Source organism: Erpetoichthys calabaricus, chromosome 5 (genome assembly GCF_900747795.2).
Source record: "Erpetoichthys calabaricus chromosome 5, fErpCal1.3, whole genome shotgun sequence".
Classification (NCBI taxonomy): domain Eukaryota; kingdom Metazoa; phylum Chordata; class Cladistia; order Polypteriformes; family Polypteridae; genus Erpetoichthys; species Erpetoichthys calabaricus.
The window spans coordinates 70,619,419-70,641,431 of NC_041398.2; the positions used below are offsets into that span (position 1 = coordinate 70,619,419).

Sequence of the window (22,013 nt, forward strand, 5' to 3'; positions counted from 1 at the left end):
AGTCCCCCACATTCTATTCCAGAGTTATAAATGTTACAGTTGGATAGATGGAAGAAGATAGAGGAAGAAAGAATGTGTATGTAATTTTATAAAAAAAAAGGGCTGGAAGAGAAAATGTAAAGAAAAAATTGAAAATGGATAACATTAGCATTGTGCAAACCCATTGGTATGTGACATTTACTCACCAGGTTCCAATGACAAGCTTATTAAACTGAGGCATAAAAGTGGCATCAGCTATCCATTTGGGTGTTCGGGCTGGCTGTTTGTTTTCTTCCTGTTATGACAAAAACAATTATGTAATTTTTGTTGTCTTAGCTTCTGGAAAAAAAAAATCACTAGCCATCTATATATTTGCATGGCATGGTTCCAATTAAAGATCATATTGAAGTTGAAAGCAAGCTCAGCTGCAACAATATCTACCATTAAGCCAGTTCACGGTACTGAGATACTCACAGAGAAGCATTTTGAAATGACAAATTACTTTATAGCTTTAGACAATGGGAAGAAACCAACACAGGCACAAGAATACAAGGTAGTATTACTCAACAGCAAATAGTCCTATATGTCTTTACATACCAGAACTATTCTGGATTTCTTCAGGGTGAGATCTGTTGACCAGTGTGTAACCATGCCATCCTGTCCAACAACCAGAAGACTGTTGTCTGGAGAAGCAGAAATGTTGAGAATTGCTTCTCGGTGTGGTGTCTCCATAATCAGGGCTGGCAGGTGGAAGGAGACATTTGATGACATTTGGGATGACTGCTCACTTTTTGGATAGAAATTCTTTAAAAAAGAATTACATACATTGAGAAAAGTTTCATTAATCTTTACTTTTTACTTTACTTAAAACTTACCACAAAAGAATTGGCTTCTTTAAACTAGTCTGATTAAGTCTTCTAGTAATGTCATTGCTTGTCTTTTTAAAAAATACAGTTTAGTTGAAAACCTCCAGAGCTCCACTCAAATTGTACACATCTTATCATATTTTCCATCCCTTGAATTATATGTTAGTGATGTCATGCAATACACCCAGTCATTTGCATCTTTCTCAATATATTCATTTTGAAGCCGTTCCTTACACGTTGTTCTCATAAAACATTCTTACACTATGGAGTAGGGTTTTGGGAGGGCTATCTGACTCATAAGTGTGTCTTATATGTCTCTTGTGAAGCATCAGAAAAACCATATGACATAAAGATGCAATCTGACTGGTTGTTTGGTGGACCTATCATCTTTTTCTTCTATAGTCAGGAGGTTATCAACCCAGAAAAGTTCCTCTGTCATTTCTCTGTCACAGACTCCACCTCCTGCATTTTCCAGGGTATACTGCCCTGAAGATTCATTAACATGGCATTGAGATTCAACCAGTGGGTGACAGAGGCACATCAGAGTAATCAAAAATCTATCAATTATTTTTTGCCAAACTGCAATAAATGAGTTTAAATGGGATCCCCAACTTGCTTTACATTTTCTTGTTTTTTTTGACAATATACACTGTATATATAATATGTACAAATGAAAAGTTATTGCAAGAAAAGTATGTCTGAGTCCTTTTAAAAATAAATAAGTAAAATCATGAGAAACAGAAATCGACTCAGTCTTTCAACAGTATAAAGCAAGTTTTTTTATGCAATTAAGCATGTTATCCACATTGCCAAAGACATGAAAAAACATACTTGTAAATTACAAATTGTCTTGCACTCCAGTCTTGCAAGGAAAAAATTGATTGAAAGAAACAGAAGAAAACCAAGGTCCAACAAAGTTAATGCAAATATAAAAAAGAAAATAATAATAATAATAATTTATTTTATTTATAGGTGCCTTTCAAGGCACATAAGGACACCTTACAGAGCACATTAATAACAACAGTCACAACATAAAATTAATAAAATATTACAGTACAATAAAACCAGAATAAATACAATAATAAAATTAAATTTAAATTTATCAGCTAAAATTATCAGACAAAATAAGCCATCTTAAAAAAATGTGTTTTAAGATGAGATTTAAAGGAGAGTCGATATTATGAATGTCATGTGGGAGAGAGTTCCAGAGGCGAGGAGCCACTCAACTGAAAGCTCTGAACCCCATGGTAGTCAAGTGAGCAGGAGGTATAAAAAGATTGATAGAGGAAGAAGGTCTTAGAATACAAGAAGGAATGGTGATGTGAAGAAGATCAGAAAGATAAGGAGGTGCCAGATTATGAAGGGTCTTGTAAGTAATAAGCAGAATCTTAAAATCAATGCGATATTTAATAGGGAGCCAGTGAAGCTGTTGAAGGACAGGAGTAATGTGTTCCATGGAAGGGGTTCTGGTAATAATACGAGCTGCAGCATTCTGAACCAATTGGAGTTTGTAAAGGAGTTTGTGAGGAAGACCAGAAAGGATAGAATTACAATAATCAATACGAGATGTAACCAGAGCATGAACAAGAATAGCAGTGTTGGTAGCTGAAAGAGATGGACGTAAACGGCTGATATTACGTAGATGAAAATATGCAGACCGAGTAACATTATGGCACTATGGAGAATAACACCTAAGCTCTTAACCTGGGAGGAAGAAGAGATTAGAGACCTTTAATGAAATATTATCATATTTATCTAAAACAGATTTAGTTCCTACCAGAAAAACCTTCCTGCAGACAGTCAGAGAGGGAAAAAGGTGAAAGTGGAATCAGGCTTAGTAGACAGATACAGCTGGGTGTCAATCTGCATAACAGTGAAAATGAATATTAAATTTCCTAAAGATATGACCAAGAAGCAGAAGATAAATAATAAAGAAAAGGGGACCCAAGACAGAGCCCTGGGGAACACCACTAACAACTGGGCAAACTTGTGATCTGAAATTTTTCAACTGTACAAACTGTGTATGATCAGAGAGATATGATTTAAACCAGGCATGTGGAGTGCTAGTAATACCAATCAATTTTAATCTCTCAAGAAGAATATCATGAGAGATTGTATCAAAGGCTGAGCTCAGATAAAGGAGCCCAAGTATGGGTAACAGCCTAGAGTCAGCAGCCATCAGAAGGTCATTGGTGATTTTAACCAGGGCTGTCACTGTACTGTGAAATGGACAAAAGCCAGACTGAAATCATTTAAACAAATGATTATCAGTAAGGTAAGAGTGAACCAACAGTTTTTTCAAGTGTTTTTGAAAGGAAAGGTAAATTTGAGTTTGGATGATAATTATTTAGGTTGTAGGGATCTGCACCAGATTTCTTGAGAATTGGAACTATTACAGCTGTTTTAAAAGATAAAGGAACAAGTCCAGAGACAAGGGAAGAATGTATGATGTTATTTATTCTAGAGGAAAGAGAAGACAAACAGAATTTAACCAAATAAGTAGGAACTGGATCCAGCTGACAGGTAGAGGGCTTGGAGTTTCTAATAACTATTAGAAAACTATTGCCAAAAGTAAAAGGTCAGACAAAACTCCTTAATTTGAAATAGTCAAAATAGGATTCCTTAAGTTCTTAGTGAACAAATACAATCATTTAGAATCAGCATTAAACTTTTTTTCCTTCAAAAAAATTTCTTAATCAAAAAATAAGTATTTACAAAACATTGCAAGTGTGGAAAATAAGTGACCACCTTCTTTAAGCGTGAAAAATAAAAATGTTTCCTTCTCTTCAACATGCTATTTCCTCAGTTTTTATAGCTATAATGATGCATAGGCTGTGGTGGGTTGGCGGCCTGCCTGGGATTGGTTCCTGCCTTGCGCCCTGTGTTGGCTGGGATTGGCTCCAGCAGACCCCCATGACCCTGTGTTCGGATTCAGTGGGTTGGAAAATGGATGGATGGATGATGCGTGGGTCACTTTCTAACTAAAGTCCAGTGAGTTTAAATTCTTAAAGTAACAGGCACTAGTTTCCAATGTTTTTTTTTCCACACAATTCACATCATATTTTTTACATTTCAGAATACAATTAATTAAAGGGAAAATAGCAATGAAAACACATTAATAAATATACATTAAAAATGTCTTTTGGAATTCCTGCATGGGTTTGCGGAGTTCAGTAATAGTAACAGGATGATGGGCATGACAATACAGGACACAATAAACGTGCCAGAGTGGTTCTTCAGAGCAATGCCTTAGGGGACCAATTTTTGGGTCCCAAAAGAACCATCCAAATGAAGGTTCCAGAAAGAACTTTCATTTATTTAGATCCTTAACTGGCTCCATACAGTAAATAGCCATGAATAGATTGTAACAGATTTGTGAAATGCACGTGGGTCATGATTCTAAAAGGACTCTTGCTATACATAATAACACAGGAAAACATAAGGTTTTCTAAATTTGTTAGTGTCCCACAAGTATCCTACCAAACATTAAATGTTTCAGGTGCTCTTTCTATGTAATAGAAAGTTTTTCAAAACATAGATAACCAACTTCACACACAAACACCCCTTCCCAGAATGAAATGCTGCTTTGTCACACAATGGAGGACTTTTAGAATAGAGCCACTGTTTCTCCAAATTTATGGGAGCCAATTAAGGTGGTCTCCCATAGGAGACATCCCAGACAAAAACCCACTAGGAGAAGACCAAGGGACACAACCAAAACCAATTGAAAGGATTATACCTCTCAACTGTCTTGGGAGCATCTGAGTATTCCTCAGGAAAGGCTATATGGAGTCATTAGAGAGAGTTAAGCTTCATCAACCCCACTCAGTGTACTTCTACAGTGATTTCACCAAAAAGGCAAATGAAAATGATAATTATGATGATATAAGGATAACCAGCCCTCAATGCACCAGATGGCTGTATTTTAATGTATTTGTATATAGTGCTCTACCAGGACGAGAGTTTTTAAACAGAATTACAACTATAAAATGAGCACAATAATGTGCAAAACCTTACAATATTTACACACAAAAAATGAAAAATATCCACAATAGTTTACAACAAATAAAGTCACATAAAAAATGTCCAAAAAAATCAACAAGAAGAAGGACAGCCAACAATGACAAGTGACTAGATGAATTTTAAGGTTCACACAAATAGCCAAAATGGGACAATTTTAATCTACAATGTATACTTTAAAAAGAAAAGCTGTACATACTGTATGTTTATTTCTTTGCACATACTGCTTCTTTCTTGCCAGTATTATTTTGTGTATTTTTACATATTGTTCTGTTCTTTATTTGGACTGTAGAGTTATTGTAAATAGTGTATAGTGCACTGATATAATACGGAGAAGTGTACTTTACAATAACAAATTGGATCTTGGGGGTAAACCCAAAGACTGTAACAGAAATCTCACAGACAATGACAAAAGATGCAAATTGTATACTGAATAAAATGGGTAAACATTCTCACTTCTGGAGCCGTAAGGTAGTAACACAAATTTCACCAGTAGAATAAATTCCACTTCTATGTACTCCCAATTTTGTCCATCTTCTGGTGCTTTTATTTACTTTGGTATAACTTCAATAACGGTGTTGCAGATATCAATTCAAATTCCAGTTGCTTTTCTTTTTACAATATACAGTACATCTAATAAATAAATTACAATGTGCATGCAAAATTTAGAACAATATTTGCAAATTGTTTAACATATTTTTCAAAAAATATGGTTTTAATAAGTTATTTTTATTGCAAGGTGTGTTGTAATAACCCTCTAAAGCCCGAGAGCCAAGACAAACACAAACTGTACATGGGTAGAATGCTTTCAACATCCTTTAAACTACCATATGGCAAGACTGGTTTCTAAGTAGCCACTCTGCCACAAATGCCTGATTGATGGAATGCTGCTGAAGTGGTCATCCTTCCATCTCAGCAGAGGACTTCTGAAGCTCGGTTAGAGTGACCTTCTTGCCCAGTCACTCCAACTCTATGAAGATTCCTGGTACTTTCAAACTTCTTTCATTTCACAATTAATGAGGGCACTATGCTCTTAAGAACACTCAAAGCTTTAGAAATGTTTTTATACCCTAACTCTGATCTATGCCTTACCACAATTTTATCGCGGATGTCTACAGTGAGTTCCTTGGACTTTATATCTTGGTTTTTGTCCTGACGTGCAATATGAATTGTGCAACCTTATATACACGATTGAGCACCTTTCTAAACTATGCACAATTAAATCAGTTTGTCACAGGTGGACTCCAATCAAGTTCCAGACACATCTCAAGGATAATTAAAGCAAACAAGGAGTGCCAGAGCCAAGGGTCTGAAGACTTAAAGAAATAAGAGATTCAGTTTTGATTTTTAATTAAATTGAAAACCTTTATGAAAACAGGTTTTCACTTTGTCATTAAGGGTTATGGAATGCAGATTTGTGGGCAAAAATTGCAAATTTATCCATTTAAAGTTAAACCTACAAAACAGTAAAATTATGCAGAAAGTAAAGTGGTCTGAAGATTTTCTTAATCCGCTATATTTAAAAGTATGTTTAATAAACAGGTCAGAGTCTCATGCTTCAGGCATACTAAAGTCATTATTTTCACAAACTACACAAAGCAAAGTAAATAGTACATCAGACTCAACCACTATGAGGTGGTCATTACTTGTCACAGCATCATCCTATTTCCTCCCCAACACACATAATGATTTATAAATATGCAAAAAAATACCCTTTCAAAATACCTTTGCTTTCCTAAATAATACACATCTGCATTCTGAAGACACATTTCCATTACAGGGTTGCAGGGAGCTGGAGGCTATATTGGGGAAGAATTGAACCCCACACCAAATCCAGCTTGGAAATGGCATCAGTCCATCTCAAAATGCATTCACTTAAATATCAACCCTCATTCTCTCATACAAGACCAATTTAAAGACATGAACAAGTCTTAAATTTCTGAGAAGGTGGAAGGGCATGTGAGTATAGGAGAAATTCCATGCTGCTATTCATGAAATAAAGTATTTATAGTGCTTTCACTAGAAATGTGTCTGCTTTATTGGGAGACAGTTCTTCAGCATAGATATAAGTAGAAAGATTATTAGCGACTGCTGGTTTTCACTACAAACAATCCCAAAATCACTAGTTTCTCAAACATTTTTAACAAATATAGAAGAAGAGCAGTCTGATTTGTAATGAGGTAAGTTAAATATATACAGTACAGTATATATAACAAAAAATAACTTGTTTTTAGAACAATAAAGCACAAAAGCAAGGAACAAGCATAAACTATAAATACTGTACATAGATAAACGAAACAAAACAAACCCTAGCTGCTTCCTTGGCCTCACTTGCAGAGGCCTAATCTCCTGTCTATTCATCTGGGTAGAGCAGTCTGCCTATGTGTCCACCTAAAATTGAGTCTCTTCTTCCTAATATTGGCCTTTTTCCCCAACTCTCATCCCAACTCTAGACTCAAAGAGCCAATTATTCAAGACAACTTTCAACCTCTTTCCAAGGTTACTTTCAGGCTAGGAAAACTCCTTTTAACAGAACAGACATCAGGCAGCATCTCTATCTAGCAGACTTAGATGTTGCTATGCCAAAGTGGTTGAGCTGAACTGCAGCACAAATCCTAACCTCCTCCTTTTCATGTCCAGCCAGCCACTTTGAATAGCCTGTTGACAAAAGAGAGAGAATAATCGCTAAAATGTAATTACCAACAGACTAGGAGATGCAAATGTCTTTTAACAAAGAAACTAAAACATAACAGGTTTTTCAAGAGTCTGTGATTTGATACGAAAACCAGAGGGCTAAGCCATTAACACAGTCGGACAAGAATTGCAAGAAGTAGTTAAATATAGTACTATTATTCAACCAAAGCCAAAATGCTAAGATACAGACTACAAAGCTGTGAATTTTATACCAGAATGTCAGAACCAAAAGCACCAAACTGCACTTGTTCATAGGTCATATCCACAGTCTCGGACAAAGGGCTACTGCTGCTGTTCTGGAATTTATGAACTACTAAATGAGAAGGAAAATGTGATGATTCTTGAGATATGGTCCCTAGCAATCAAAAAGATCTCTTAACAACCCACTATACACTTGCAGAGATTCTAATATGCTTAAAAATTAAACAAAAAAATGAAATCTTTGTCAGACTAGTAAATGCATAAAAATATAGTTTGAGTGTTCAATTTTAAAAATATTAAAATCTTCTGAACTGAAAGGATTTTGTAACAGGCTAAAACAGAATTTCCATTAATTAATAGGTGCCCCTGAATGCCTGACTCTGCCTGGGTCTCACTGGCAGCTTTCAGGCCCCCCTTTAAGAGAATGTGCACTGTCACCCAATGGCCTGGAAGGTTATGAACTGATATTCTGCCATTTCTCTAACATACCACAATGAAAATTGTAATATGGTGCCAACTTTCTTCACTGGGATTGATGTGTTACCTCCAATTGGACAAGGAGGCAATTGGTTTATCACAAAACGTCCATTTCCCCTCACTGGTGTCCCTAGGCTTAACTTCTGGAGAGCCCATCCCAGCTACAGTGCTTATTCTGTGGTGGTGGTCTTCTTGTTGCACTGGTATGTAGATTTGAATTAATATTGCCAGTGTGGGATTTTCTCATTCTGTTAGAATCCTTGGTGGCAGTTGCTTGTCACTTGTTATAACATCACATGGCATTTAAATTCAAAAGTAACAAATTAGGTAAAACTCCAGTGTTAAGTATAATTTTCCACCTGGTTAATAGATTATAAAATTAACGGCGCAATGCATGATAGCGTGCAGTGAATACACTGGACTTGATCATTCATACTTTTCATACACTTCCTCTGTATGTTTAGCATTCATTTGCTCAGAGGTTGATGCACTTGCTGCTTCCTGAGCAGCTCTTCTTTATTCCACCCTAGCGGCCTGCTTCTTCTCTTCTTTCGTCGGCATCTTTAAAACTGATTAAGTCAGTGTTTGTGTTGCAGTTACTCAAGAATGATTTAAGATATGAAGAGGTAGGGGAAGGGACGATGAAGATGGTAGGGAATGAGAACAGCGCCCATACGCATGTGCTGCACAGCTGCCCTGCTGGCCACTGCCGAGAGTTGATTCTATAATAAAATAAAATAAAAATAAAAAGAGGAATAACTTTGGAGGTCAATCATCACCCCGAAAGGAGATAGTAGATGTCACGTAGTATATGTGAACCAAATTTCAGGTCAATAGTTCAAACGGGTTGTGAACTAAAGGTGATTTAAAATCCTGGACAGACAAATGGACACCCACAGTAGCGTATTATGTAAGATGATATTGTGCCATTAATGAGTGGTAGTGCGGCTGTTTTATGGATCCAGTGTTGTGAGTTCAAATTTCACTTGTATATGTGTGGAGTTTGTATGTTCTCCCATGTCTGCATAGAATTTCCTCTTATATCATGAAAGATTGTAAGGTTTATATTAACTAGTGTGGCAGACGACCAGGGATCCTGCCCCACCGAGATACCTGGAAGAAGGACAAACCGGGAGAGGGGCACTATCTTTCCCTGGGTGCAAGAGGGCAGCCCCCCTGGATTCCATCAGGGCCACGGAAATGGAGCTGGGAAGCTCAACCCTGTGGGGACCCATGGCCACCACCAGGGGGCGCCTGGATGGTCCTAGAGCCCTGGAGGACAGCACTCCACCACACCAGGAACTGTGTATGCCCGGAGTGCTTCCAGGTGCAAGGGCAGCACTTCCGCCACACTAGGAAATGCTGCCAGAAGACCTCCAAGCACCTGGAGCACATCCGGGGAGTGATAAAAGGGGCCGCCTCACTCCATTTGACAGCCGGAGTTGGGTGGAAGAGGATGGAGCTTACGAAGAGGAGGAGGAGGAGGCAGCGGCCTGAAGAAAGAGAAAGGACCGAGTAGTGGGTGGTATTTTTGTACACTGTGTTGGTGTTGTGTGTTAGGGAAAATAAACAGTGGGTGTTTTGTACATTTGGAGTCCATGTCTGTCTGTGCCGAGGCTGATCTTTCACACTGGTGAATTCAAATTGGGTGAATTGAAATCCTGGGTATGCACATGAATGGATCCTGCAACAGCTTGAAGCTCTGTCCACAGCTGTTTCCTGATTTGCACCCAGTGTTTCCAGGATATGTACCAGTCCCTTAAAAACCTGTGTTGGATTAAGTGGTTTCAAGATGTCATGTTTCGGCTATTGTAATATTAATTTCCATGGTAATTCAGTTCCAAAATAAATTTATAGGAAATACTGTAATAAATTGAAGAAATTTACTTAAACAAACTACATACTTTTTACATTCTGGCTTTTACAATATTCCAAAATAACTGCATTTTTCCCAGTGATTTGGATGTAAAATAAAAAAGGAACAAATATGGCAATCAAAAAGTACAAAAATTAATCAAAAAGCTTCTTAAGTTCCACAGTCATTTTGTATCTATATTCATATGTACAATGAGCAAAATGAGGAATTCAATTTCGTTGTTACTCCTTCAATTTCGTTGTTCCTTTGTAAAAGTGACAATGACAATAAAGATCTATCTATCTAAATTACATTAGGAGTGTGTTTATAAAGAAGAACTACTATGTCTCTATATAATAAATAGAGATTATTAACACTGGTGCTCTGCAAGACTGCTTTCTCTTCAGAGTATTGTACCTTTTATAAACAAATGATTGGCAAGCTCTAAAATCAATTCAGATTTTTAAATACAATGATTATGCTTGACTGGAGAAATTTTTAAAATCTAATACCTAAATCTAAAAATGTTTTAACAGGAACACATCACAATGTTTTATGAGGTAAATGTGAAGAAAGCATACAGTATTCTGGAAAATGAATGAATCACCAAATTCATCCATCTAGTCCAATACTTTAGAAGAAAAAAGACATCAGTCCACCAAACTCAGATTAATGAAGAATTGGTTGAATGAGTTACATTCTATAAATATTTACAAATCCAGACTGATAATAAACTGAGATGTTTTGATTGTTTTCAGATTACAGTTAACACATTTCATCTGTCTGTTTTGTTACATAAACTATGTCGTTGGTGTCAGTTGTTGTATTCTTCAAATATTCTGTTTAAGTGTTTTGCAGCATATTCTGTCCATTAGTGTGACCTGTGTTTTTGGAAATGTGTGCTCAAAATAAGGTTAACTACAATGCATGATTAAATCAGTAGGTACAGTAGATGATTGAGGTGGATCAATAATTTCTAGATAAGCAATACAAAGACTTTGTCCTTGACCAATTCCTTAATGAACCTATTCATACTCTGCACTATAAATTCCACTTTAGCAGTTTGACAAGCAATAGAATCCTGAAACACATACTTAAAAATGAGAAATAAGACAGAAAGCCTAAGTGGTGCGAAGTTAATTATACTAAGGATCAATTCATCATCAAGCCAATTTAATTCAGTTCAGGGTAATGGGTTCTCACTCTTCACAATCTCACAACATGCAGCTTTGCGATCCAAAGCAACTTACCACACATTTATTTTAAGATATAAACCAACGGAATTCAAAGAAGACCTCACATTGACATGTAAAAAACACGCAGAATCCACACAGACATTGCCCAGGCAGGGTTTCAAACCTATAATGGTATAAGCATTAACCAGGGCATCATCATACTGTTTATTCAGAAGAAGTAGCTCAAGAGTGATTGTTTTAATTTTTAAACTTGTGATATATTTTGTAGTGAACATTTTGAACTGAATGTCTAAATCAGATATAGTAAAAATTATTTTTGATTTTTACTTCAAGCAAATTGTCCCTATAAGAGATTGAAAGAAAATCCTCAAATACTGCTTCACACCAGGACCAGTGCTGAAAGCTCTGCTATAGTGTATCACCACAGAATAATACAAAATGCTGAGGGCTATTTGTTTAACATTCTATCTTTATAATTATCCTCCTTCTAAGCACACAAACCTTCTGCCACTGTTTGCGTTTATATATCCATAGTACAATTAGCTTTACAACAGAATGTCAAATTTCTTCACACTCCGTGGCTTGTTTCAAGAATTAAAACACTCAGATAACTGGACTTGATATATGCTCTTGAAAAAGTTTCTTTCTTTGGGCTTACTTTTATATGATGGGATTACATTTATTCTTTTGATAACAGATGCCACATAATTTTAGGATATATAACAATATTACAGTAATTTAATTGATCAAGAAATTACACAAATACAGTAAATACAAGAAGAACTATAGTTCTTTCAAGAACTGAGTTTGATTCTTGTGTCCTCATATAAAAGTTGATAACAACAATAGCACACAGCACATTGTCTTAATTCAAATACTGCTCATTAAATCTTAGAAGACTAATGAACTGGAGTGCCAAAGCTGTTGAGGCAATTTAATTATTATTGACAAAGTCACTGAAAAGTCAGATTTGCAGTGAACTGAAAAACAAGTTTACTTACATCAGTCACTTCGTCGGCATTGTAACTTTGACCAGACATTTTCTTCTTTAAGAATTTCCGCTTCAATAACTTTCACAAAGTTTTTGATCGTATTTAGAACGGAGTGTATGTTTCATTTAAGCTTCCCATTACACGATGAGAGAAGAGTTGCTATGGTGATACATTTTTCAATGTGCAAACAAGGGTCATTGGTCATCAAGTTGCCCTAACGATAATTCCCGAAACAATATGGTCTCTTTCAAAGTGTTGTATTACACATAACCTAAAGCTGCAACATAGGGGAGGCCTATAATTAACTTTTTCACTCGGAGGAATGAAAAGCAGTATAGGGATGTGGTGACATGTTCAAATATAACAAGTGCAAGACATTTTGAAACATACACTAATACAGTATATTTATATACATGAAGGGGTAAGTTCATTTAATAGGCCTCGGTACACGACAGCACTGATTGATCGATCGATCAAACTAACTGACTGCGAAGTGGACACGTCTTGAAGAGGATGTTTAAGAAAACATAAGATCTGTGACGGATACTTCGGAAACAACTTCAGAGAACACACAAGGGCGCAAAATGATGTAAGGAAATGCTCGGTTTGCCTATACTAACAGGTTCTCAAATGCTGTGCCTGCAGATTGATTTACGACAAACTACGATGGAACGATATCGACTATTTTGATGGAGTATCAAATAGTCAGATGATATTATTCTGTACCTAAGATGTGCAGCGGTATACAGACAGGTATTTTTCCTTACAGTTAAGAAGCCGCTGCATTTGTGCTAATTAAAGTACTTTTCGCTTGAATCCAGTACAGTACATTCTGAGATCACAGTTTACTTGCAAATCGGTGAGCGTTTAAATCCATCTACACACATCTTCTTTGTTATTTAATGTTAATATTTGAACCTTTCTCGAGTTAGCCGCGCTGCTAGGACAGAGAAGTTACAAAGTACTGAGAAATAACGCACCATCGACGACGCTGTAATATAATCCGCAATAGTTTGGATATTGTTGTAGAGATATTTTGGGCGGACACGCGTGTGCTTATTTTTGTATGCGTGCTCAGAACTACCCTTTCTTTGAATTATATAGAATATACAGGTGATTAGGATAATCCAGGATAGTTATTGCATATTGCGAGATGCTCTTTAGACAGACAATGAGCTCCAGCGAATTGGAAAGGATTAACCATGTTCAAAAATTGATGAATAGTTGGACGAATTTGGTGAAATTCGAACTTTGCCTTGAGATCTTTCGATTTCCACTTGAGAACCGATTTCGTTTTAATACGGTTTTTAAATTCTTCGATTTTATCACATATTAACACTGACTGCAAGGATGAAATTTTAAAAATGGGATTAATCGTGTGATCTTACGTCCATAATTGATTGAGTATATAAAGAAATACCCCTCATTCATTATCTGTCCATCCATTCGAGTTCGATCCTGCTTAATCTATTTCAAAGTCTTTTACAGGTTCAAGGGGAAACCGAAGAAAAACCCAGGAGAGGAGAATGTGAAACCAGCGCCCTGGAGCCTACAAATATAGCGGAGAAAATAAGTATTGAACGCATCAACGTTTTTCTCGGCAAACATATTTCTAATGGGGATACTGACGTGACATTTTCATCAGATGTCGGTAAAAACCCAAGTATTCAACACATACAAAGAAATCAGAACATATAAGTCCATAAATTATGTGTAATAAAGTGGAATGACAGGGAAAACGTATTGAACACATGAAGAAAAGGAAGTGCAGAAAAGCATGGAAAGCCAAGAAACCATCTAAAATCTGTCAGTATTCAGAAAGCAATCCTGTTTGTCATTATCAAGGTATCACACAAGAGGTATCCCATGATAGGTAAAAGCAAAGAGCTCTCGCAAGACCTTCACAACCTTATTGTTGCAAAACATACTGATGGCATTTGTTACAGACGTATTTCTAAACTTCTGAATGTTCCACCAAGCACTGTTGGGGCCATAATCCGGAAGTGGAAAGAACATAATTTCACCATAAACAGGCCACGACCAGGTGCTCCTCGCAAGATTTCTGACAGAGGAGTCAAAAGAATAATAAGAAGCGTTGTCCAAGAGGCAAGGACCACTTGAGGAGAGCTTCAAAAAGACCTGGAATCAGCAGGTACAATTGTTTTAAAGAAAACAATAATTAATGCACTCAAACGCCATGGCCTCTATGTACGCTCACCACACAAGACTCCACTGCTGAAGAAAAAGCATGTTGAAGCTTGTTTAAAGCTTGCTGCACAACATTTGGACAAGCCAATTAAATACTGTGAAAATATAGTCTGGTCAGATCAGACCAAAATTGAACTCTTTGGATGTCATTGCACTGCACATCACCCCAAAAACACCATACCAACAGTGTATAATTGAAGGAAGGACAAAAGGAGAAATGTACCGTGACATTCTTGATAAGAATGTGCTCCCATCTACCTGGATGCTGAAGATGAAATGAGGGTGGACATTTCAACAAGACAATGATCCCAAAGTTCATAGAAGAGGCCTCTGGAACGTTCAATATTTGAAGACAATTTGTGTGGAAGAATGGGCCAAAATCACACCTGAGCAATGCATGCAACTAGTTTCTTCATACTGGAGGTGTCTTGAAGCTGTCATTACCAATAATGGCTTTTCAACTAAGTATTAAATAAATTTCAGTATGCGTGTTCAATTCCCTGTGTCATTCCACTTTATGACACATAATTTGTGGAGTTATTTGTTTTGATTTCTTTGTATGTGTGGATTACTTGGGTTGTCACTGACATCTGGTGAAAATGTCATGTCAATAGCCCCATTGGAAATATATTTACTGAGAAAAATGTTGATGCGTTCAATACTTATTTTCCTCGCTGTATTATGCAAAATACTTAAAAATATATGTAACAATACAAATGATGCATTCAAATATTAAAGTGGAATAAAGGAAACAAACTAAAAAGACAAAAACAGTAGTATTTCTTATAATGGTATATCATTGAGTAACAAATTGGAAGGTTTTATCCAACTTCTTAGCTTCATGGCTCTTAATTAACTCAAGAGACTTTGCATATACCAAATAAGAGACTACATTGGATCCATTTATACTTATGAATGAAATATTTCTCAAATTTTACAAAATTAATCAGAAACAAAGTGATATAATTAATAATTTGTTCTCATAAAAAATGTACTATAGTTTAATTAAAAAATAAAATACAATTTCTGGGCAATCCAAGTACACATCTATCCAAGGGTTTCAAGAGACAGTACAATCACTTAAAAGACGTTGAACTTCACATGGTTGTGAAAAAAATCTATATCTGGAACATTTTAATTATAAGGACATTAATAGGGTAACATTTTATGACGAACTGCAAATTAAATTGTACAAGCCTTTGGTAACAGAGAATAAGTAACACAGAAAAATTATTAGCAATTAGAAACACTTTCTTCCATTTTAATTTTATCTGTAATAATCATCCCCATAATCTATAAGATATTAGATTAATCTGATTAAATAAAGAGATATGCATCCTGATAAATGCATTATTACATTTTTGTTCCAAAATGTTTAGAGTACCAATAAATAGATCAAAAAGGCTTCGGACTATCATATATACAATAGGTTCAGTGGAATTGCATTTAACACTAAAATAAAATCATGAAGATACAGAAAACTCATATATTGATCTAAATTTGTGTTAATCTAAAATACAGTCATCAATGTCAAATAACTCCAAAATTAACATTGTTATTAACCCAAGCACTTTCATTATTCTAAATAGTGGATGGTGTAAAACACATACTGTAGTTTTGCTGCGTGACAAAGGATGTGAGAGTTCAGCGCCTGGATCACAGCTAACCACAACGCCAAGGAGAGAACATGCAAACTCCATGCAGTAGGTTACCCCACAGTTGCCTGCAGCCATCACTCATGCAGTTTTGGCACTTACCCATACAAACTACGCATGAACACATCAGTAAAAATTTTAAAAGATACATTATAGTGATCTCATCTTACATTACTCTAATGCCTATATTGGTAAGGGGTCAGAGGAAATCGCTGAAAAATAAAGTACCATTAGGCGTCATGAAAGAGACCCTAATCAATTTCCGTCCGTGTGTGGCTTCACAAACCTAGATGGATAAAAGAATTTTTGAAATCTTGCTACTCGCATGCTTAGACAAGTGTTTAGGCGTTCAGCGCTTTACGGTATTTACAAGCAGACTAACAATCGTTCGCGAAAAATCCGGTGTATACATTCATACATTTGCGTTTCACTTTTAAACTTGAATTTAGGCGGGCTACGGTCTACACGGAGAGATTCAAATCATGGACTGGATTTTCCGGCTGAAAATTGCAGCAGCTGACGTAAATGGTAGTCAGTTAATGTTAAAATACTGCGACATGGTGTAATTAATGGCTATGAGCAGCAAGCAAATCCTATATATCTTTAATGATACTGACCACCGTCAGTACGAAAATCAGCATCACTTTTAGAAACCTACTACATAGTTCAGTCTCTTCTTTGCAGTGTTAGCGTATCGCATGACGTCGGTGTACGTGGCGTGCCACGCTCCATGAGCACGCAAGCGAGCAAACGGTGGCTTCTATTGGCTGAAGTAAAAACGACGAAGGAGTTCTATTCTTGACGTCATTGGGTCGTGGGCGTGCCTTTAACGGACGCGGGTTGTTTGAAAATGGAGAAAACGCGAAAAATCCTAAAAAGAGTAAAGAGGCAAAATGCAGACGCGGTTCTTCTGGCAAAACAGTTTTAAGCAAATATTATTTTTACTGAAATCGTCAGGGCTAGACGAAACTGATGTGATTTGGGATTGTTTTCGAAAACCTGCAAGATGAGTTTGTCGAGTGCGAATACGATAAAGGTAAGTAGCGCGTGTAAAGGCCGAACTGTGTTCTGACAACGTTCCTCTTCGAAAGATCGGGATGGGAGTGATTTGTTGCTTTCAGAATATTTCGCCATTAAAAAAAGTAAAGGTGGTAATGGTGAACTTAGACATCCGTCTCCATTTACGGGGCGTGTACGTTTTGTGTTGCGATCCTCTGTCTAGGCGCTTTGTATTCGCCGTACTTGAACAGGGTACTGTATTTGTTTACCTTTAAATGCATCCTAGCATGCATGGGGAACTGGGATGATTAGGGCTTACTACAAAATAACATATCATTAAATTGGGTGTGGGGATTAGTACCCGAGTGACGTGGTTTACATGCGATCTCCCAATCACGTTGCTGCATCTGATGTTGCTTGTTCATTGAGAAAATAAAAATAATCGCTTTCAATCATATGTTAATTTCATTGTTTTGTTGAAAGGGAAAATTATTTTTTCAGCATTCCAATTCTTCATTACCTTTACAGTGCTGAGAACAATCTTCTTTTTCTTTCGGCTGCTCCCGTTAGGGGTTGTCACAGCGGATCATCTTCTTCCATATCTTTCTGTCCTCTGCACCTTGCTCTGTTACACCCATCACCTGCATGTCCTTTCTCACCACATCCATAAACCTTCACTTAGGCCTTCCTCTTTTCCTCTTCCCTGACAGCTCTATCCTTAGCATCCTTCTCCCAATATACCCAGCATCTCTCCTCTGCATATGTCCAAACCAACGCAATCTCGCCTATCTGACTTTGTCTCCCAACCGTCCAACTTCAACTGACCCTCTAATGTCCTCATTTCTAATCCTATCCATCCTCGTCACACCCAGTGCAAATCTTAGCATCTTTAACTCTGCTAGTCCTGGCCAGGACACTATAGCTATTCAGAGAGTACACTCCTCAGAGTTCCCAGTCAGCTTTTTCTGACATCTAAGTTTAACATGGACAGCAGGGTGACGCAGTGGTTAGTGCTAAAGACGGATCTATCACTTAGGTATAAAATCTTGCACCCATCGATGTCCATATTTAGTTTGTGCAATTTAGTCATGCATGTATGGGTTTTCTTCCCATTTTCTCTCAAAGAAGTTCACAAAAGATTTACTAGTAATTCCAGATTGACCCCTGTGTGGATGAGTGGGCCATTTGTGCTGTCCAGGTTTGTATCCAGCATTTCCCCTGCCAGTGCTTCCAGGTTTGGACAGGGCCCATAAACTTGATTCTGACTGAGTGATTTCGAGAGTGTTTTATATATATGCATGCAGTGTGACATATCACTGTTATGTAACCATTCTATATTACTGTTTCTTTTAAAAAAAATTGTATTGGTATGAAAGTAAATGTCAGAAAGAGTATGAATTATGGATTACTTAATGACATAGAAAAAGCTATGTAATACCAGTTTGTAAACTTTCCACCCATAGTCACACCAGCAAATGTCTAGGTCTTATTTAGGTTATTCTTGCACAGCATTCTATATGGAGTATAGGCTGAGTGTTTACACAGATATACAGTGTATTCAGACCCATAAAAAACTTGCAATGTTGTAGCCTTGTGCTAAAATAATTTATATTCCCCCCCAATAAGCAACATTCAGTTTCCCAGAATGAGAAAACGAAAACAGGATAATAGACATTTTTGCAAATTTATTAAAAAAATTGAAATACCTATATCACAGTGACACAAGTATTCAGGCCATTTTTTCAGTACTTTGTTAAAGTACCTTTGCCAGTGATTATGACGCGATGGGGTAAAAAAAAGATTCTCACACCTGGACATAGGGATTTTCTGTCACTCTTTTTTTCAGATCCTCTCAAGCTCAATCAGGTTGTATGAATACTTTCGGCCAACACCTATTTTCAGTTCTCTCCAGAGATGTTCGATTGAGTTCATATCCAGGTTTTGGCTGTGCCAGTCAAAGACATTTTCAGAGTTGTCCCTAAACTACACCACTGTTGTCTTAGCGTCACTGTTTTGTTGGAAGATGAACCCTCAGCCCAATTGGAGGTCTAGAGTGCTCTGGAGCGGGGTTTCATTAAGGATATTTCTGTGCTCTGCTCCATTTGGCATTTCCATAACTCTGACTAGTATCCTAGGCCCTGCCGCTGAAAACCATCACAGTGTTTCACTGTTAGAATGGTATTGAATTCCTCCAGACATGACACTAATCTTGGATTTATCAGACCGGAGAATCTTGTTTCACACGGTCTGAGAGCCCTTTAGGTGCCTTTTTGCAAACTCCAAGCAAGATTCAGTGCTTCTTTTACTGAGGAGAGGCTCCTGTCTGGCCACTCTGTCATAAGACCTAGATTGGGTGAGTGTTGCTGTGATGGTTGTCCTTCTGTGGAAGTTTTTTTCCATCACCTCACTGTGGTTTTTTTTTTAACCATAGAGTTTTTGGTCAACTCTATTACTAAGGCCTTTCTGCCATGATTGTGAAGCTTGGCCGGGTAGCCTCTTCCATTTAAAGGTTATGTGGGCAACTGTGCTCCTGGGAACCTTAAATACTGCAGGATTTTTTGTAGCCTTCCCTAGATCTGTGCCTTGACACAATTCTGTCTTTAAGCTCTACAAAGAGTTTCTTCAACCTCATTGCTTAATTTTTGCTATGATAAACCTTGTTAGTTGTGGAACCTTATATAAACAGGTGTGCCTTTCGTAATCCTGTGCAATCAATTGAATTGACCATAGGTAAACTCCAAACAAGGTGTCTCAATACAAGATACACCTTAGTCAGATATGCTTTGTCATTGTGGAGTACTGAGTTGCTTGATGTGGGTTAAAGATGAATTTAAATGATTTTAGCATAAGTCTGCAGCATAACAAAAAGTGAAGGTGTTTAAATACTTTCTGAAGGCACTATATAATATGCAAAAGTTAAATACAAACATTTAACATCTGCATACACAAATATGCCTATTAATTAAATTGTAACTCAGAAGTTCATATCTTTGTTGGTCATTTAGACAGTAATGTTCATACTGTCTCCCATTTACAGTGAAGAAGAAAACAACATAAACTGTTGAGAAAGCCATGGTTATTTATAACTAGGAGTTCTGTTGATCTAAGGCATCTGAGCATTTTCCCCTTACATAGGTCACGTGTTAAAATCCCACAACTATAAAAACTGTAACTTTGATATCATGATTGTGTGGAAGCACCTGGATCACAGGAAAGGTACTATGTAAATAAAATGTATTATTATTATTATTACTGTATCAGTCACTGTTGATTCCTAAAGCTGGCAGTCGGTCCAGTGTGTAATTATGTGGACAAGAGCAGTAGCTTTCTCATAGTAGCAGCAGCACCAGTACCAGAGCAGAAGAGAAATGGGATAGAAAAAGATCACCAACAATAATGATTTCCATGCTGAGCAAATGGAACGTTTACATTCATACATTGGTTGAACCCGCATAATCCAAGTACTGTACATATGAATTTATAATGCTTACTTGGTGTAATGGACATAAGTACTGCAAACAGCTGTTGAGGTTTTGGCTTCTTTGTATTTCTTATGTGGAGTTCCTAAATTAAAAAAAACATTCTAGGGTTGGTTTATCCTTTTCATTACCTGTTGGAGCAGTTATGGTTTACCAGATGGCCAAAGAATAATTAGGCCATCTTGTGATGCACTTAATCATATTCACTGCAACCTGTGTTATCTCATGCCATTTTATTTAGTCTGTTCAGTCATTTTTGTTGTCTTTGACTGAGTTCTGTCTCTCTAATTACTAACAAGGATTCGTGTATTTACTGAAGTTATGATTTCATTAGGAGCAGTTTTGTCAGTTATGGTGTTTTTATTGGGACCTAACACAATTTGATTTGTTGTATTGGAACAACTCCTCAGCACTGTGTCATCTAGTTTATTCAATATGTATTTGACTCTCAGGACGGTTCTATATTATACTAAATATGATGAGTGTTTTAAAACGTATTGTGTAGTGTGCTAGGTTTCGCGTACTGCGATATGCTTATAGAAATGCACCGAATAAAATGAACACTGGTTCTTTAATTATGTGGTTTGTTCCCGTCAAGGAACACTCCACTCTACAGGGTATACGCGGGGTGATGCTGGTTTCTATGAGTGGGAGTCCGAGTGGACGTTGCTGTATATCGGTATCTGTCAGTCAGTCAGTCATCTGATGAACAAATATTAAAACACGGGGTATGTCGTACGTATTAATGCGTGTTTCGAGTCTGTCCGTATACGACAGATTTTGTGAAAGCAAAAACTCAATTAGAGGGCGCTTTATTATCTTGGGAAAAGCCACACTAGTTTTACAATAAGTGCTATGAAGTGTGCACCAGACGTTTCGTCGCTTGGATTTCGTCTTAAGTAAATAGCAACAGAGAATACATCTGGAGTACAATAAGGTTTAAACATGCAAGTACTCGAATAGAGAAACACCCACAACCCTCTAAAGAAATTATTAGCGGACTTTCATCTGAGCTGGGCGTTCTAAACTACTATTATTTTAGGTCGTCTATTTTTTTACGCATGGATAAGCAGGTTAGAAAATTGATAGACGACTACTTTGAAGACTTCGGTTTATTCGGCGGTAACACTCGACAGTCAACACGCTGCTAATGGAACAATCCGAACACTTTTTATTCTTGAGGAGTCTGCTGAACACGAATGCCTACTGGATTTGAAGATCAAATGGTAACCCACTTCAAGCAAGAGGAGAATAGTGGTGCAAAGATCAGCTGCTTATCCAAGGAGCTTGAGGCGTCGCGCCTGTTTTCTGCTTATTTGCCCGGCTTCAGCGCCTAGGTGAAAGCGTCGCGTCGTACTGACAGTCCCGTTGCCATGAGAGCACGGACGCCAA

At 37.1% G+C, this 22,013-nt stretch overlaps 2 protein-coding genes across 3 annotated transcripts in view; one reads left to right on the top strand and one right to left on the bottom strand.

Annotated features, from left to right (window-relative positions):
• The window catches only part of LOC114652755 (WD repeat-containing protein 49-like), a 96,926-nt gene extending 84,405 nt beyond the window's left edge, over positions 1-12,521 (bottom strand). Inside the window, exons 1-3 of the mRNA XM_028803072.2 lie at positions 12,290-12,521; positions 577-783; positions 186-274 (exon numbers count right to left, since the gene is read on the bottom strand). Of these exons, the coding sequence (XP_028658905.2) occupies positions 186-274; positions 577-783; positions 12,290-12,328 (335 nt within the window). The 5' untranslated portion in view covers positions 12,329-12,521. The remainder of the gene's footprint in view (positions 1-185; positions 275-576; positions 784-12,289) is intronic.
• Positions 12,522-16,940: 4,419 nt separating this feature from the next.
• Positions 16,941-22,013, top strand: part of plk4 (polo-like kinase 4 (Drosophila)) — a 41,032-nt gene continuing 35,959 nt past the window's right edge. Inside the window, exon 1 of one of the 2 annotated variants that reach the window (XM_028801651.2) lies at positions 16,941-17,179. In XM_028801651.2, coding sequence (XP_028657484.1) covers positions 17,150-17,179 — 30 coding nt within the window. In that variant the 5' untranslated portion in view covers positions 16,941-17,149. Of the gene's footprint in view, positions 17,180-21,327 lie in introns of those variants that run through there. The other variant, XM_028801650.2, reaches the window with a different exon arrangement.